General features: G+C 41.8%; 1 protein-coding gene across 1 annotated transcript in view; it reads right to left on the reverse strand.

The window, feature by feature from the left end:
* POLE2 (DNA polymerase epsilon 2, accessory subunit) overlaps window positions 1-19,078 on the reverse strand; it is a 45,118-nt gene that overhangs the window by 16,535 nt on the left and 9,505 nt on the right. Inside the window, 11 exon segments of the mRNA XM_073609895.1 lie at window positions 694-835; window positions 837-867; window positions 2,755-2,827; window positions 2,913-2,961; window positions 6,213-6,269; window positions 7,582-7,665; window positions 7,749-7,823; window positions 9,298-9,391; window positions 12,089-12,166; window positions 13,113-13,188; window positions 15,704-15,804. Coding sequence (XP_073465996.1) covers window positions 694-835; window positions 837-867; window positions 2,755-2,827; window positions 2,913-2,961; window positions 6,213-6,269; window positions 7,582-7,665; window positions 7,749-7,823; window positions 9,298-9,391; window positions 12,089-12,166; window positions 13,113-13,188; window positions 15,704-15,804 — 860 coding nt within the window.

The following is a 19,078-nucleotide window of genomic DNA, read 5'->3' on the forward strand; positions in this document are numbered from 1 at the left end:
GGGGAGAGATTTCCCTTCACTTCCTGTCCTGGAGCACAAAGCAGAAAGTGAAACAAAATTCTCTACTGAGTGATAAGCGAGAAGACTTCCCCTTTAAAATAGTTGCCCGATTACCCCTATCCTCTTGTTCTGGTGACAGCTAAAATTCTGAATTTTCCATCACTTTTTGTCCCATTGACAATGGTCAGTGGGACAAATGGAGACGGTGAATTTCCCTGCAGTCACCAACAGTTCCGTGCATTTTTAAAGTGTAGCTCCACCCAAAAGAGGAAGCCCCGCTTGTTTGCTTCCTCCCCCCCTCTGCTGCCACATTTGGCACCTTTTGGGGCAGTCAAGCGGGTACCTGTTTTTGACACGGCGAGGTCCCATGGAAGTTTGGCACCCCTCCTCCGGTTTCTTATACAAGGAATAGTGTAGTGGCAGTCAAGGTGTGTCTGGTAACTGCCCAGTCATTGGAGGCTATACTGTTATATTAGAGGTTGGAACAGATCTACATTTTTTTTTTTAAATGTGAATAACGGTTAGAGACAAGGGGATGTCAAACAGTCCCAAGCCCCCCCCCCCCCCAAGAATAAGTTGTATCAATGATGTTTCCTTGTAAACTGTGCAAGAGCTTTATTTTATGTTTTTGTTTGTTTCATAATGGAGCTTTATTATATATGTACTGAGTTCTCAGTAAAGTCTTGCAAATACCTGAAAACATGACATGAAGCTTCTCCATGACTTCTACCTGGTCCAGCCAAAGGTCAGACACAAACACAAACATGGCGTCTTCGTTTTCCTCCTCCAACTGCTTTAGTTTTGCCGAGGCTTTTACAGATGTGGAGGAGGGGCCCTCCAAAAAAGTTTATATTACCATAATAAGCCCTGCAAAATTATTTACATGTTAATACAGTCTCTTACCTTGTGCTTAGATTGGCTAATTACACTCAAAAAATGGAAATAAAACTTGGCTTAGGCTATAAAGCATTGTAAAGGCTCGTTTGTTACTTTTTTAAAATAACAAACATAATCATACTTACCTCCACTGTGCAGCTTGTTTTGCACAGAGTGGCCCCGAACCTCGTCTTCTGGGGTCCCTCGGTGGTTCCCCCCGCATCAGATAGCTCTCCCAGGGGGGGTTACCTTGCAGGCGCGCTCCCGAGTCCAGCATTTGTGTCCACAGACATGAATGCCAGACTCGGCCCCGCCCCCCGCATCATTGGATTTGATTGACAACAGCGGGAGCCATTGGCTACACTGCTATCAATCTATCCAATCAAGAGCCGGGACCCTGTGGAGAGAGGGAGAGCGCGTCTCCGCCGAGTGAATGAAGGGGCTCAGGTGTTTTTTCACCTTAATGCAAACGATGCATTAAGGTGAAAAAACACAAGGGTTTACAACCCCTTTAAAGAATATCAACCCTGAATTTCATATTCTCGATATGTGCCTGCTGTACCATGTACTAGTATGAAAAAGTACCCTGTTCTCCTTGCATTGCTTCCTTGGAGTGAAATCCCTGGAGTTCTTGCCAGTCCCTCTGCTTTCCTATCAAAAACTGACCACACTAGACATGAGAGCACAGTCTGGTCAGTTTTCAGGCTGCTCTCCTACAATGATCAGACTTGTGCTGACACGCCCCCCCCCCCCACACACACACACACACACACACACACAGCCATTCAATGGGAATAACCGTGTGCTGCTATTGCTTCTCCTCCCCCAGCTCTCTCTAAACTCCTTATGCAGCTGAGAACAGAGGTCATGTGATCACTTATAAAAAAGGAGGAAAAAAAAAGGTATTTGCCTTTCATTTCTATTTTAAACTGAATGGGTTGCTTTACAAGGGTTTACATATAGTTTAACCACTTGCGGACCGTCCACCGTAGATATACTGTGGCAGGGCAGCTGCTCAATGCCAGATCACATACCTAAAAGACAAGTATAAGTGCAAGGAACTGAACACAGATTATCCCACAGGTTATAAGGCCTATGAGTCAGAGGGAATGCAAATATATCCATAACCAGGTATGGAAGAAAAGTCCACAGACCATAAGGAAGGTGTAATGATCCACCACTCAAGGCAGCCGTCATATTGGAACAGAAACCATAATCCAGTAACTGCAAATAGACAAAGGGAGAGGCGCCTCCGGGTGCAGAAGTATAACAAGCTTAATAGCACATAAGGGGGGGGGGGGGGGTGTCATCAGTGGATCAGTGAAAGTGTCATCAGTGGACGGTCCAATCCTGAATGGGAAGCGCAGTTTCCACTCGTTCGCCGCTCACTACTGCTCTGCTCTGCTGTTGTATGAGCCGGCCGCGGTGGAGAGCTCAGAGGGAGGCCTGGAACGCTGGCGGTATGAAGGACAAGGATGGATGATGTCACTTGGCATGCGACAGGTTTCCTGAGCATGCGCACTGCGGGTGACACGGCAGCTGCGCTCCTTTCCACTGCGGCCGGCTCATACAACAGCAGAGCAGTAGTGAGCGGCGAACGAGTGGAAATTGCACTTCCCATCCAGGATTGGACAGTCAACTGATGACACCTTCCCTGCCTTAAATACGGGTGTAACATGTTGAGAAAGGTGAACTTATCCTTTAAATCCATCTCATACAGCAAGTAGTAGGAAGGAATTTACACAGCTTCCAGGAAGCAGATGCTGCCATCCCTCGTGTAAAAGTTTCTGTGACATTTTGTTGCAGTGTATTACCCACAATTCAGATTAAACCAACCCTGTACTGATAAGAATATGGGAGCTATAATGTAGTCCTCACCTTGTTGTATTGGAAGGTTCAGTAGGTGGAAATCCGAATGCATTGATATGAAATATTTTATCCTCGTACCAACCTATAGGGAAACAAAATCACACGTAACACTTTTCTTTGACAATGATATAAGAAAGAATTACATCATAAGAGAATATATACGTTACCTTCTGCTAAGACAAAAGACGACTCTGTATAAAGGCCGCTGTGGAACTGGTGCAGTGGAGTTAAGGGAATGGCGCAGCAGTTATTTCAAAGATGACAGTTTTACAACAACTCAACTACACACATAAGGATGTGTAGAACAATGAAAGCAATCCTTCCAACAAACTTAGAATTAAACAAAATTCATATGCAAATGCACAAATGGTGTTTTTTTTATTACAATGTCTTAATAAGCATTATTCTTCCATAAAGTTGGTAACCACGTGGGGAAGTAAAGGTAAAATTTAAAAAGGACACTGCCACTTATATCTTTTACATCTAAAATACAGGTATACATTGTTTTAGGAATAGGTGCATAAAAATGTAGAAGATTAAACACGTCTGCAAATTCCTTGATTTACTTGCACAGAACGGTCATGGAAAAAGTTATTATCAAAGATGAACCCTTGCACTCCTCTGTATGTGCAGATTCACAGTTCCCAATCACCTACAGGTAGAAGCAAGGACAAAACACACTACATGGAGTCCGAGTATGGTGTTGTCCACTAAGTGTGATAACATAGTAGCCAGATACTTAGTAAGGTATATGTGACAGAGTTGATACTGCTGACGATTGGTCTTAGAGTGGCACTTTCCTTGTGTATCTGGGGCAGTCCATATAGGTATGATTTGGCTTTTGTGGGTTAGAGTGATGCAAGGTCTGAATAAAGACTTATCTTTTCTAGCTGTTGTAACCAATCACCATTTTTTCTTGTAACCGTTACTGGGTTCCCTCAATCGTGACCCATAATTGTTGGCATCACTGAGAAGATTGGTCATCTTATAACAGTAATTTGAGGTATTTATGACCACAGTGCATCTCCCCCACCTGCTGAAAGGATAGGAATGCTCAGGTCCCTACTAAACAATGCAAGAGCCCTCCTGTCTAATCGGGTTAAAGTTGAAAGGAGATGCTTTGGCAGTGGACAGGACCACTGAGACTACAGATGGCGTTGTTCAGCCTCTTCTGATATGTGGTTGGCAGAGAAAGAAGAGTCGGTAGCTGTGAAAATATCTACAAGCAGCAGTCAGGGTGCCACAGCAAAGTTCAGTCTCTTGGTTACGACTTTCTATTTTGGCTAAGTAAGCTCTGTCTGAAAGGGTTTTTTTTTAATTTTTTTTTACACTTGTCCTTATTGCTTTGGGGTGTTCTGCTTTCACTTTTTTTGGTGCTCACAGTGCACCAGACTAGAACAGCATGTAACTGTGTGTACACTATTTCATCAACCAGTAAAAGTTTCCGAGGTGTATGTTACTGCAATTCTTCAATATACGAGCGTTGTGACAATGCTCGTACATCGAAGAATTGCGGTAACATACACCTCGGAAGTTTTTATTGGTTGATGAAATAGTGTACATAGTTACATGCTGTTCTAGTCTGGTGCACTGTGAGCACCAAAAAAATGTGGGTGTTTTATCTCGAGTTTAGTAATAAAACTGGTACTTAAGGATAAAGCACTACTATGTATGGTGATTTTCTTTCATGTTCATGCGGCTGAGTGGAGGAGTGATTAAGAAGGAAGTGGAAGCACTGGTTACATAGTTACATAGTAGGTGAGGTTGAAAAAAGACACAAGTCCAACCTATGTGTGCGATTATGTGTCAGTATTACATTACATATCCCTGTATGTTGCGGTCACTCAGGTGATTGGTGTTATGCAAACATCTGGAAGGATCATTTTGAGTCCTCTTTGCACATTTAGACCACATTGCAATGTCTGGTCATATATTCCATTCATCCAGTGAAGGGTGTACACACTGCATGAAGTAGGTTTGACACTGAGTGGTGGATTGCAATAAGAAGATTTGCTATATTACACAGTGACACAAATTACATTTTCACATTTATATTGGTTGTCACTATACGTATGGTTTTATTTGAGGATTCATTCATTTGTTTGCATTTAATGTTAAAGTGGTAGTAACACACTTATTTACTTATATACATGTAATGTTAACCACCTCCCGCTTGCCATATAGTAAAATGATGGGCACAAGGTGGCTCTCTCGTTCCGGGGCAACATCATATAACGTCATCCCACTCCCGCCGCGGGGGGAGCGAATCACGGCGACTGGTAGTGCACTGTGTCCCTGGGACACGGAGCATCACCAATCAAGGTAAAGAGCCGATAAGGCTCTTTACCCATATTATTAGCTGAATCCAGTGGAAATGCCATCATCATTGCAGCCCTAACAGTGATGTTGGTCAGTGCCAAGCAGTGATGCCAATCAGTGCCCATCAGTCATTCCAGTCAGTGCTGCATATTAGTGGCCATCAGTGTAGCCTCATAAGCGCACATCAGTGAAGGAGAGAAATACCTTTACAAAATTTTATAACAGAAACTAAGAAAAACTTTTTTTTATAGCAAAAAAATAAAATAAAAAAACCCAGTGGTGACCAAAATGATAAATGTCATATGGGTACAGTGTTGCATGACCGCGCAACTGTCAAAGTGTGATAGCGCTAAAAGCTGAAAAATGACCTGGGCAGGAAGGGGGTGAAAGTGCCCTGTATTGAAGTGGCTAAAGTGGTAGTATCAGATTTTATTATTGCAAAAAGTTACATTGTGGGAGCGTGGCACCAACTGGTTTATATGAGTATTTTGCACATATAAACAAGCGTGTGGTAGGTTTGTGCGATTCACATACTATTTTTGAGACACCTATTTGCATAGCAGCTCGAAAGACTCTTTATAGTAAGTTATTGGGTCCTACACCCTTCTTTTTTGCATTTTGCTAAAGCCTTGGTAAATTTCAGTAAGGCTTGCAACGGTTTAGGTCCCAGTCACCACTGTCTCTTGGGATTTCTTGACTGGAAAAAGTGTTTAGCGCACATACTGCTAAGAATGAACCAATCATGTCTCAAGAACAGTTAATTTTAATCTTTATATCTGCAGAATAATTATTCTTCAGATGATACATAAATCAACTGGCCATCTCGCTCCTAGTTTACTGCAGCAAGGTTCCACTTTGTGGTAATCACCGCTGATAGGAGCTCTCTGAAGAAGTTAGGAAACATCCCTTTAAAAAAACAAAAGGATTGCTATCCATAAATGGGAAGAGCATCTGCCCGATTCACCATCAGAGCACAAGAGTTCTAGAGCCACCTTGTGGTAACAATGAAAAGCACAACCCCAACTTCCATAATAATGCAAATTAAGTACAGATGCTGAAGCGTGCTATTATTACATTTATGGGAAAATGTGACAGATTTTTTTTCCCTTTTTTAAACTGGCACAATGACAAGACATAAGAAAGGATATTGCTTTGCTTAGATCAAGCTGAACAGTCCCAGTTGGATCTTCTAAGAAATACTTGCCCTTTAGAGAGAATAATAAAAAAAGAACAGTAGTACTTGGAATAGCACATGTAATTTTAAAATTAAAAATAGAAGTTAAAGTGATAACCTTTTAAAATTAAAAATGTTATTCTTACCTGCAACGACATTGCACATATCGATATTAAGTCCTCTTCTGGAGTCCCCCGTCTGCACTCTTCCTTCCTCCTGGTGCCCCCTTAGCAAGGTGTGTGTTATTGGGGAACCCAGGTGGGCGCACTCTGAGCCAGGCTGTGCATCTATAGACACACGCAGCATGGCTCGGCCATACTACCCGCTCCCTCATCACAGGCTTTGACTGACAGCAGTAGAAGCCTGTGGTCCCCGCTGTTCTCAGGGTCTCATGTGAGAACAGGAAGAGACAGCAGGGACACTGCAGCTGGGAAAGCACTGGAGCATGAGAGGACTAAGAGGGGTGTTTAGTGATCTGGGGGGGAGGGGGGACGGACAGACATAGGTATTGGAAGGTTTTTTTTACATAAAGTGGAACTTTAGTCAGAAAATTAAGTCCTGCTAGATCACTTGATGCTGGCCCCTTTCCCAGCTGTAGCTATGTAAAACATTAAAAATAAGTGCCTATACTGTTATACAGTAATATAGTAATACAGTAATAATGCACTGTCTTACGCTGCACACTCTCAGTTGCTCTCTATTTTTAGGCACTGTGCCAAAAATAAGAGCCACTATAAGCCAATCTGCTGACAGATTAAAGATTTACTGCTGCTGAGGAGCTCTGGGCTTCAGAAAAATGGCAGCCTCCAGCAGGAAAAGAAAAAAAAGACCAATGATGCAAGCAACTTAACCATTTGTGCCCACGCTATAGCCAAAAGACGGCTACAGCACGGGTTTAAAATGCGGGGAGGGCATACATTTACATCCTCCCATTCTCGTGCCCCTGGGGGTGCGCATGAAGCGCGCTCTGTGATTTCTGAGTCCTTGAGACTCGGCTAATCACAGAGCAGGGTAAAGGGCCAATGACAGCTTGTCACGGAAGTAAACAGAAGCTGGTTTCTTGGGTTTATAGAAAAGAATAAATCCGCTAACTGGCTTCTGTTAGAGGGACATCGGTCCCCTTAGTGCCCACCAGTACCACCCATCAGTGCCTCGTCATCAGTGCCGCCATTAAGTGCCTCGTCATCAGTGACGCCAATTAAGTGCCTCGTCACAGTGCCGCCAATAAGTGTCCATCAATGCCACCTATCAGTGCCCATCAGCGAAGGAGACACTAGAGTTGGCTACATAGCTAGTAGTCATCAAGCTGTGCAATCCTCACATATGAGACTGCAGAAACTCACCTCCTTCAACTGGGTAATCATTCCAAGAACAATGACCTCTCCCATCTTTGCTGCGCTGCCCAAGAGGTTTTCTACAGTTTTCAGCTGCAGAGGTAAAGATACACCCAGAGTTCAGGGATTATTCATGTTGACATTTATATTCAAAGGTCTTTGGGCTCTCACTGTACCTGGAACTTGCTTCTGCTCTCATCTGGGTGCGCACCAATTACAGGGGGCGTGAAGAGCTCATGTCTGTGTGTTCTCTGTTATCACAGGAAAAAAGGCATCACACTTATTTAATCACACAGAAATACTAAGTATTTTATTGTGAACTTCCCAGTCTTTAAATCCTACGTATACATGTGCCTATAATGCCTTGATTTTTTTTTTTAAAGCACCAACAATATATGCAGCACTTTACATAACGTACATTCACACGAGTCCCTCCACTCAAGGATCCTTTATCCTTGTCCAGGCTTATCCTAATCCAAGGTCCCTATCACACATGAATGCACAACTACTACAAATAAAGACCAGGACCAATTTAGACAAGAGCTAATTAACTTAACAGCATTTCTTTGGCGTATGGAAGGAAACCCATGCAAGAACTTGTAAACCCCATGCAGGTAGTGTCCTAGCTGGGATTCATACACAGGACCCCATTGCTGCAAGGGAGGAGTCCTAACCACATAGCCCTTGTGCTGCTCCCAATCAGCCAAAAAATCCTCTTGTGAACATCTGATGGTGGATTCTTTCCACTTTTAAGGAGTCAACAACTTCTTCAAGTAGAATTCTAGGTTTCAATAAACTTTAAATAGTTCATTTTGGCCCAAAAAAGAAAAAAAAGGATTTCCATTACTATACAATGCAGTGCTGTAATGCACTGTAGTAGAAAAAGCTGCATATAATAAGCGATGCGGTTTTCTGGCAGCAGGACAGGCAACTTCCCATCTGCTGCTGGAATAAAAAAAAGAGTAGGGCTGACTGCTTCTCTGCCATTCAGGAGAAGCCTTATATCTTTATGTAATACAAGGCTTTCTCTGATTGGCCCGAGGTGAAAATTGTGATGTCATTCTCTCCACTTCTGCCAGAACAAAGTGCTGCTTGGTGTATGTAGCTAATGCTACAACAGAATATTACAGCACATCCAAATGCTGCATTGTTTAGTAAAGATGTTTAGTTTGGACCAGCTTGGCGCAAAATGAACTATTTAAATTTTGCTGAAAACTGGAATTCTACTTTCAGTGCTAATCCTCCCACCAGAATTACCCACATGTGGTCCCACTGTACAATAAGAGCACACTCAGGCCCCATTCAAACGGGCAATGTCTACCTGGTAATAAAAGACACTACTCTGGCAAAAAGTACACAAAAGCCAAAGCAGCAGACCAATCATTATGCAATGGCTGCTTTTTCATTCAATCGTCCCCGTCTGATAGCCAAGATAGCAAATTACTTTGTTAATTCACCCCTTATAATGGAAAAGGACAGTTTTGATTAGCTGCTATGGGTAGCACAGGTGGTCAAGCAAATCTTAAGCCCTGTACACATGGGCAGAATGTCAGGAGACATTTGCCAGTACAAAAAACACCGGCCGACCTCTGTTGGACATGTATGCTGGAAAACAGCGGCTCCCGACCAGAGCCGTCAACTGTAGTGTGTACCCGGCTTTAGACCATTATAAAAGTGGTGCAGAATAATAAAAGGACTTGACAAAATACACTGATTTCATCTCACCTGTTGTAGAATGGTGTGTCTCTCACGGAACAGCTCAGCTTTGTCTCTGGCGCTTCCGAGCAGGTTAGGTTCTGGATAATTGGCAATTTTTAGGCTGTGGAACATAAATTAGATTACTTAAATAGGACAGTCAGGCAACAAGTCAATTAGTGAAGAACTGAAGCAATCCAGAAATTGAAAACATTACAAATAAAAAAAAAAATCTCATTAAAAAGTCATTTAAAAAAATAGTGCTACATTTTTACCAGGCTGGAAATAATGTTTTTGCTGGAATGAAGAAAATGTTATGTCTCTGGTGGTAGGAAGACTCCTGTTAGCCAAGAGTTTTCTGGGCAAAAAATATATTTGTTGGACTGAGCTGGAAAATCTGTATGATCCCCATTTATGTGCCTATGAGACAGTCCATGCTGGTAGTGTCTGCCTCTGCCACTCTCCTTCTCCCTGTGCTCGTTGTTTGACACTTATGTTAGGTCAGAACAGCGCACATTGCAAGTTGATAGAGCTCTGCAGCACTTGGGAAATTTGCTGTTCAGGGGGCAGTTAGTACCTCCTCTTTAAAGTGAACTTGTGCCCACTGCCCAGACTATATACAAAGTATTAGCAAATTCTGAACAAGCAGTAAAAGCTCTTATTTACCTCTGTAATACTGTATCTATAGATATTATGGAGAAATTCATCCTTAAAGTTCACTGCAGAGACAATGAAATATTAGATATCTTCCTATCACTTTCTATTGCACCAGAATATTGGCAACCTCCCAGCCCACTATATAAACAAAGTGAATGTTTCAAAGCTGTTAGGCCCGTTTCACACTGACAGACCGATTGGGTCTGCCTGTCAATTTTTCAGGCGGACCTGATAAGACCATTCATTGCTCTCTATGTTCTCTTCAGGAAAGCCTATCATGTCTCCAACTAATCTTCTACCACTTCCATCAGCTCATTCCCCACAGTTACAACCTTTTGTACCACCTGCCCCACTCTATTAGAGATTGTAAGATCTTCTGAGCAGGGCCCTCTTAATCCTCTTGTATTTTATTATATTATAACTGTATTGTCTCCTCTTTATATTGTAAAGCGCTGCGTAAACTGCTGGCGCAATATAAATCTTGAATAATAATAATAATAATAATAATATGTCAAACGGACATATGTCCTTTAACACCCACTGACATTCTGTCTGCTAAAAACAGATGATGGGGATCTGTTCCCCATCTGCATGGCAGATCAGATGACAGTTGGATGAAGACAGGCGGCTCACTTTCATCCAACAGCCTATAGAGGACAGAGGGCTGTGTCTTTTCTGCATCAGCGGAGTGGACAAGGACCTGTCATCCGCTTGCTCAGCAGAGAGATCCCCTGCTGAGTGGGCGGACTCCACCAGTCTGAAAGGGGCCATATATACCAACTGAAACAGGACTTGAGGAGAGTATTTCTGTGATTACCGAGAATTAAATCACTTCCCAGCACATGCCACTAGAGAGGAAAGTGGGGGCTTGTTTTAATCCTCTTATACTGCTTGTTAAATTGTTGATTACAAAGTTTTAACTTTCCCCTATATTGAGCATTTTATATGTATTCCTTGTTAGTAACCTTTATTGAGATATTCATGTCTGCTCCAGCCAATGACATTACTCGCACATATGCAGTTCACTTTGCATTCACGTCACAATGCCTGCACCATGATTGCAGAGAGCACCGTGCTGTGGTGGCGTCACAGCCTGGACATTCAAGTGGCCGGACAGTGCAAACCCGGAAGGAGGACCAGACAAAGATGGACATGCCAAGAGCAGTGACAGCTCAGAGTGGGAGGGCTTTTTTACAGCTGGGTCTTTCATAATGTGCTAATATGTAGTGTATATAAGCACATTATAGCATAACCACCTGGGGCCCATAAATAAATAAAAAAATTTTTTTTTTTTTTTTTAAATCTGAGTTGTGTAAAAGTGCATTTAAAGTGTAAAGACAACCTTGGACATGTTCTGAAGGCCTCTTTTGTAAGTAATGTAATTGTTTGTCCTAATGTAATTGTACCACAGTTAAAGGGGAACTATAGCATCTACATATTGGCTGCATATTGGATGTTATTTCACCATAATGTGGAGGAGGCCCTAAAGCTGGCCATACATGGTAAAACCGCTCTCATTCAGTCCCACAGGTTAAACAAGAGAAGTCACTTGATTCCCACCCATCCATGCTAAATAGCGTGGATGGACGAAGCAACAGTTTCGGCTACTGTATACCCCAGAGCAGTGCCTGCATCTGATTGCATGCAGTCATTGCTCAGCTGAGAATTTTCCACCCAGATCCTTTGATAAAAGTCAACTGAAAAAAAAAAACGATTTTTATGGAGTCAGCTGGTGCCAACAGGGCCACCCATGCAATACATTTTCAGCCGACTCACCAGGAATTAGCCAATTTTTGATCTGTGCAATTCCAGTTGTGTACATTCTCAGTCCTCAGTCTCCTGCAGGAATGAGCCAGTAAACAGTACTAAAGATGCTATGCTTCACACAGCACTCATGCAGCCTGTGTGCTTCTCTACCCCTCAGAATGTCCTGGACATTGCTACTTCTGGGGAATTGTGACTACACAGAACTGAAGCATTGCACCTAGCAACCAAATATGAGGAACAAAACACAATAAAAACAGAAAATGCAGCCGAACTAAGGAACAATTATTTTTCATGATACATTGATGCAGGTAGCCACCTTGGCCCCAGTTTATTATAGTAAGCTCGCACTGTGTGATAAATCACTGCTGGAACCTGAGAAACATGGAAAGTTACTCACGGGAGGAACTTTTTTCTTTCTGAATTGTAAATGAACCGCGGGATGTCAAATGCTCCAATGATGTTGAATATGTGCTCTCTAGAAAATAAAATCATAACAAAATAGAGAGATGAACAAAAGTATATACAAATATATAGAGAAGGTTTGTGGTTGGACAATTTCCAGAAACAGACAGTTGTCTCCAAATCCATAGTGATGAATAAAACGAGGAAATAAAGTGAGAGGCAATGCTCTCCCAAGGATGATGGGACTTTAATTGGAGATATGTAATGTCTGTTACCAGGTAAGCACACACACAATGTGATTTAAGAAAATATTAAATTTTATTACATAATATCAGATAAAAATCCCATAGACATCATAACATTTTTACCATGAATTAATACTTAATAAGTGAAACAAGATGCTTGGATATGCAGAGGGGCCGACATGCTTCGCAGATTCCTGCTTCAAGGCACTGCATGGATCTACAGTTTCATCTAACTTAAAATATTGGATGCTTTACAGAACATCGGTGACATAGCTTGTCCAAATATAACCGACACATAATGACCGCCCGCAGCAGCTACCCGGTGGGAATCAGGTCCACCACGGTTGGTCAGTGGAGGTATCAGATCGTGTTAATTACCAAGGGATTATTCAACACCGATGGTCAGTTACACATATATACTGAAGCGTCGACACGTCCCAGTCCCGATCAATACACAGGTGCATATAGTGCACTCTACTGGGTGAGGATAAGAAACATGTTGGCCCCTCTGCATATCCAAGCATCTTGTTTCACTTATTAAGTATTAATTCATGGTCAATATGTTATGATGACTATGGGATTTTTATCTGATATTATGCAATAAAGCTTAATATTTTCTTAAATCACATTGTTTGTGTGCTTACCTGGTAACAGACATACATATCTCCAATTAAAGTCACATCATCCTTGGAAGAGCATTGCGTCTCTCTTATTTCCTCGTTTTAAAAGTATATACAAAGAAAAGTTAAAATGAGACAAGGAAGATTATCTTACATTGTTTCATCACAGGACCGGCTGCATTCTTGTACTGCAGCTTCTACTGTAGACTTCTCTATCATGTTGGAAGACACTAAAAAAATAAATTGGATATAAAACACAAATCATCAATATGAAAGTGCTGAACGTTTCTGTGACTCTTGACAAAAAACAAAGTTAAGAAATGTTGCCTGCCAGAGAAGGAATCATTAGGCCTTGTGCATATTGAACGTTTAGACCCTGTGCGTCAAATCCCAGTATTTTTTGTGCACCTGGAAGGCACAAGAGCACGATCCAGGAACGCTGTCAGGAGCCTGTCAAAAATTACAGCAGGCTGGAATTTGCTGTGGCATTATGATTTGTGTGACATTTGTGTTTAGGGCCCTAGGCTCAGAATGCAGGTATTTAGTATTATGGCCATACATCTCTAAACACATACACTAGTCAACTCGGTACAGCATATTTCAGCCTGCCGGGCTAGACATTGCACATGTGCCTCCAATGTGCACAAAAACAGGTTTTGGAGTACAGCAGGGGCTACACAGGACGAGTTTGTGTATAATAAAAAAAAAAAAAAAAGAAGAAGAAGAAAAGAATAAATAAAAAACACACAGGTGCTTATAGGTCAGTAAACTAGCACTGCATTTAGATTTTTTTAAACATTTGATGTTTTTTTTACTAATCTGCATTACAAGTCAGTATTTTATGCACATAAATTGCACCCCTTCAATTTTGGGGGCTAGAAGAAACATTCTGCAGTTTTTGTATGTACACATATATACTAGGGATGCAACGTTACCAGTTTTTTACCCGACAGCCGTGCAGTGAATCAAATGGGAGGCCAAGTGAGCGGCGTGGGCTCAAGGAGCAGCCCAGCTGCCTTGGACATGAGGGTGGCAGGCGTCACCCGGGTGCGGCCTGCACCCCCCTAGCAATGCCACTGTCCGCCCCTGAGCTGACATCCAGTATCGGAGCATTTGCACAAGTACTGATACTCGTGCAAATGCTTAGTAGCGTAATACCAATACTGGTATCGGTGCGGATAACATATGCAATCTTTTACATAAAATATAACCAATATTAAATTTGCGCTTACTCTAAATGTCCATGAATATTATTGTACAACCATATAAGCCGCTCACACCACAACTAGAATTGTTGCCAGACAGATGAATACATGCATAAAAAATTGTGTAGCGCTAAGACAACACACTGTCTTAAAACCAGTAAGTTGAAAAGGCCTAAACATGAATAGTAATAAACACAAATAAATGTATCATATATAATAAAAATAGGCAAACAGTGAATTACTCCCCAAAAGTGAAGTAAGGAACACCTTCACCAAAATGCAACAAAAAAAAGAATGATAATGAAAAATATTATTTTAAAGTCAATTGAAAAGTCTCATTAATGTAATGAATCCTCATATCACACCACTGTGTCTTGTCAAAACATGCAGTGCCCTTGGATGTTCAAGATGGGAGCTTACCGGAGGGTTTGAACCCAAAGCAGCATATGCTGTGAGGGTCAAACCAGCTTGTATTGCACCCTGGCAATGGTGGGAAAATCTCAGCAGTCTGATGATATGGACGAAGCTGATCCAAAAAAACGTATCTTCTCCACCGATATTAATAGATCTCACCCAAAAGGTTCATAAGGGTAAAGAAAGGGGGGACTACATAGTGTGATACCGTAGACACCGTAATTTATTAAAAATCAAAGAAATACACTTACATGAAGAAGTAGATAAAAAAGCGCTTGTGTATAAAAGGGCGGTAGTGGAGTCCTCCCGACGCGTTTCGTCTTAATAGACCCCAAGACGAAGTCTATTAAGACGAAACGCGTCGGGAGGACTCCACTACCGCCCTTTTATACACAAGCGCTTTTTTATCTACTTCTTCATGTAAGTGTATTTCTTTGATTTTTAATAAATTACGGTGTCTACGGTATCACACTATGTAGTCCCCCCTTTCTTTACCCTTATGAACCTTTTGGGTGAGATCTATTAATATCGGTGGAGAAGATACGTTTTTTTGGATCAGCTTCGTCCATATCATCAGACTGCTGAGATTTTCCCACCATTGCCAGGGTGCAATACAAGCTGGTTTGACCCTCACAGCATATGCTGCTTTGGGTTCAAACCCTCCGGTAAGCTCCCATCTTGAACATCCAAGGGCACTGCATGTTTTGACAAGACACAGTGGTGTGATATGAGGATTCATTACATTAATGAGACTTTTCAATTGACTTTAAAATAATATTTTTCATTATCATTCTTTTTTTTGTTGCATTTTGGTGAAGGTGTTCCTTACTTCACTTTTGGGGAGTAATTCACTGTTTGCCTATTTTTATTATATATGATACATTTATTTGTGTTTATTACTATTCATGTTTAGGCCTTTTCAACTTACTGGTTTTAAGACAGTGTGTTGTCTTAGCGCTACACAATTTTTTATGCATGTATTCAGCAATCTTTTACATGTCTGTGTGAAAAAGGAAGCACAGTACAGAATATACTTGCCCACTTTTCTTTCTATTTCTGCCAGGAAAATCTGGTGTCAATACATCAGGACTGTGCACAAAGACCCTAATAGATAAGTTTCACTCACGTGGCTGCTTCTCAACAGCATCAATAATACTGTCGATGACATCTTCAAGCTCCACTTCATTAACAGACTTTAGTGCTTCGATAAGATATTTACTGGCCTCTCTGTGTGAAATAATAAACATGAATATTAATTACCAAAGTTAATCCATCGTATAAGAATTCTATTCCACACTTGCAGTGGTTTATGATCTGGCATAAGAATAAGCCCTCAATCTCTCCCTTAGGTGTTGTGCTGGGGGGGGGGGGGGGGGGGGGGGGTTCTCCACTCCAGAGACACCTCCAGGGGTGCAGATTTATTTCCTTTTGTACCGATCATTTTATAAAAGTAGATTTAAACCTACTCACCAAAACCTCAATCTTTAACATTTTCATATTTTTTTTTTTGAACATTTTCATATTTTTTAAATCTTCAGCTTTCATTGAGATAATACCAGGTGATCCTGCCAGGATTGTGCTTGTTGAGGCACTTCTTTTCTGATAGTGCTCTTGCATTGTTAAATTCTCACACAGGCTTCCCATGGAGACTATTGGCAGCTGTGCCAACGCACATTAGACAGGTGGGTTTCACTGTGATCACCATCAGGAAAACAATGCAACATTTCCTTTTTTAATTCCTTATCGAAAAAAAATTGGGGCAGGACTCCCAAGTCAGTGGATGGGCCTGAGGTAGACTGTGGAAGAGGATACCTGTGTCCCGGGTACCAGGTCTGAAATGTTGTTAAAGAGGAACTGCAGTCTGCTCACATAATTTGTAATAAAATCATCTTTGCCATTCTGAATCTTCCCTCCAACCACTTTGCATATTATTTTATATATACTGTGATTCTGTACTTGCCAAATATGCTGCAGAAATCTCCCTCCACTAAGTCTGGCTGCATCCATTTTAACTGTGGGCAGCTGAAGCTGCTGCCTGTTCACTTCCTGGATTTACACAGAGGCACACCTCCAGCTCTGCAGCTCTCATTGGCCCTCTTATGACTCCCCCCCCCACCCCCACCCCCCACCCCCCCATCCTTCCTGGAAAACTCTCACCAGAGTGAGAGAGAGCGAGAGAGAGCTGTGCATGATGTCATAAGCCTAGGCTAATGGCCAGACAAGAAACAGAAAGTGGGCCGTATAAGGCATTTACTGGCAGAAAAAAAAATATTTTACTAAAGTTAAAACAAGAGCAGAGGAATTAATAGATGGAAAGATGAAAAAATGACTGAAGGTCTGCTTTAAGTATGTACTTATGGAATATCTAAGGGAGCCTCCTTGTGAAAATGCTAGCTGCCTGGCTTTCATTAGCCCAAAACAAGCATGCAGCAACTGAAAGTCAGACCTCATTGCTGGTACCATGTGATCCCTGTAACAAATCACAGCAGATCACATGACAATTGTAAACAATGGTAGGCCTCTTTTCATGCCATTCATTGTGTACAATCGTGTTGCTAGCTGCGATTGGTCACAGTGATCGCATGGTACAGACTGGGCTAATCACAGCTAATACACACTGAATGAATCAGTTTCATTCAGTAAAAATGGCTGCTTATACCAATGAAACTCACTGGTATAAGCAATCAATGTGTAAAAAAAAAAAAAATCCTGATCACTTCCCCATAGTAATTACTATGATAACACTGTATTTCTCTGGTCACAGTGCGTTTAAAAATAAAAAAAAAAGGGTAATAAAGAAAAAAAAAACGAACAAAAAAACCACCCCTTTTAATACAAACATATTTTTCAAACAATTGTGACTTCAAAAAACCCGCCATGCCTCTTACGAAATACCTTGGACTGTCTACTTTCCAAAAAGAGGTCATTTGGGGGATATTTATACTGTTGTGGAGTCTTTGGGCCTCAAGAAACGAGCTAGGCCGCCAGTTACATCAGGACTGATCGATTTCCAGATATATATATACACAATAGTTTGTGGACTAAATAATAGTTAGACTAAAAAATGTATACACTGATTTGGGCTATTGTCAAAGAAATGTAGCAGAATACATTTTGGCCTACATTTATGAAGATTATTTGCAAAATTTTATAACAGAAATAAAGAAAAACACATTTTTTTTCAACATTTTCGGTCTTTTTTATCCCATTAATTAGCAAAAAAGAAAAAAACCCCAGATGTGATCAAATACCAACAAAAGAAAGCTCCATTTGTGTGCAAAAAATGATAAAAATGTCATATGGGTACAGTGTTGCATGACCGCTCAATTGCCATTAAAAGTGTGATAGCACTGAAAGTTGAAAATTGGCCTGGGCAGGAAAGGGGGGGGGGGTGGGGGGGGGAGTGCCCGGAATTGAAGGGGTTAAAGACCACACAGGGCATTTAGCTTGTATGTATACAATCCCAATATTTAGTTCACCCAGGAGGCACAGGTATCGCTTACAGCTTGTTCAGCCCTGCGGCCAGGGGGAGGTAAAAGCAAGTGGCCGAGCTGCAGTTTTACTGCCCACCTAAACAAAGACATACAATCACTCAGGGCTGTACACACGCAACAGCAAAAAAATAAAGTTAGGCTTAAAGTGTTACTAAACCCAGGACCCTGCATTCACTATATCTTGTCTCTCACAGAACATGGAAATGTAATTATTTTAGTAAATATAAACTGCTAAATACCTTTTCTCATCAGCAGTAGAGATGGGCTCCGGAGTGTTCGGGATCCTAGTCCCAACCCACCTGTCTGATCCCGCCAGGAAGCCGACACTGCACACCGCTAATCACAGGCAGCGAGACATTTCCGCGTCCACAGCTGCATCAGGCTTCAGGACCCCTGACCCTCTGTCTGGACAGTGCTGATTGGCCCTGTGCTGATCACATGCACTCTCCCAAAAACAAAAAAAAAACAAACACGAGCAATACACACCAAACTGAGCATGTGCAGAGTGACTCCAGTAACTCGGTCTTATGCGGACCTATACTGGAGTCAGTGGAAGAAGGGGAGGATCAGAGAAGACAGGATCAAACAGCTTTTTTACACAATGCAGAGGATTAACCCCTTAAGATCCACAGTGGGTATAACAAGCACGCTTTACTGCATATACAGGCTGATTTTACTGTTGTGGGTTTAGTAACACTTTAACTCCTAGTAAAAACATATTTTATTTATCTTTTAACCGTTTATTAAATTAATTCTTTAAAGCGGAGTTCCACCCAAAAGTGGAACTTCCGCTCATTTGTCCCCCCCCCCCCTCTGGTGGCACATTTGTCTCCTCCCCCCTCTGGTGGCACATTTGTCTCCTCCCCCCTCTGGTGGCACATTTGTCTCCTCCCCCCTCTGGTGGCACATTTGTCTCCTCCCCCCTCTGGTGGCACATTTGTCTCCTCCCCCCTCTGGTGGCACATTTGTCTCCTCCTGGAGGGGAGCGGATACCTGTCTTGGACAGG

This window comes from Aquarana catesbeiana, linkage group LG13 (assembly GCF_042186555.1).
Source record: "Aquarana catesbeiana isolate 2022-GZ linkage group LG13, ASM4218655v1, whole genome shotgun sequence".
NCBI classification, from domain to species: domain Eukaryota; kingdom Metazoa; phylum Chordata; class Amphibia; order Anura; family Ranidae; genus Aquarana; species Aquarana catesbeiana.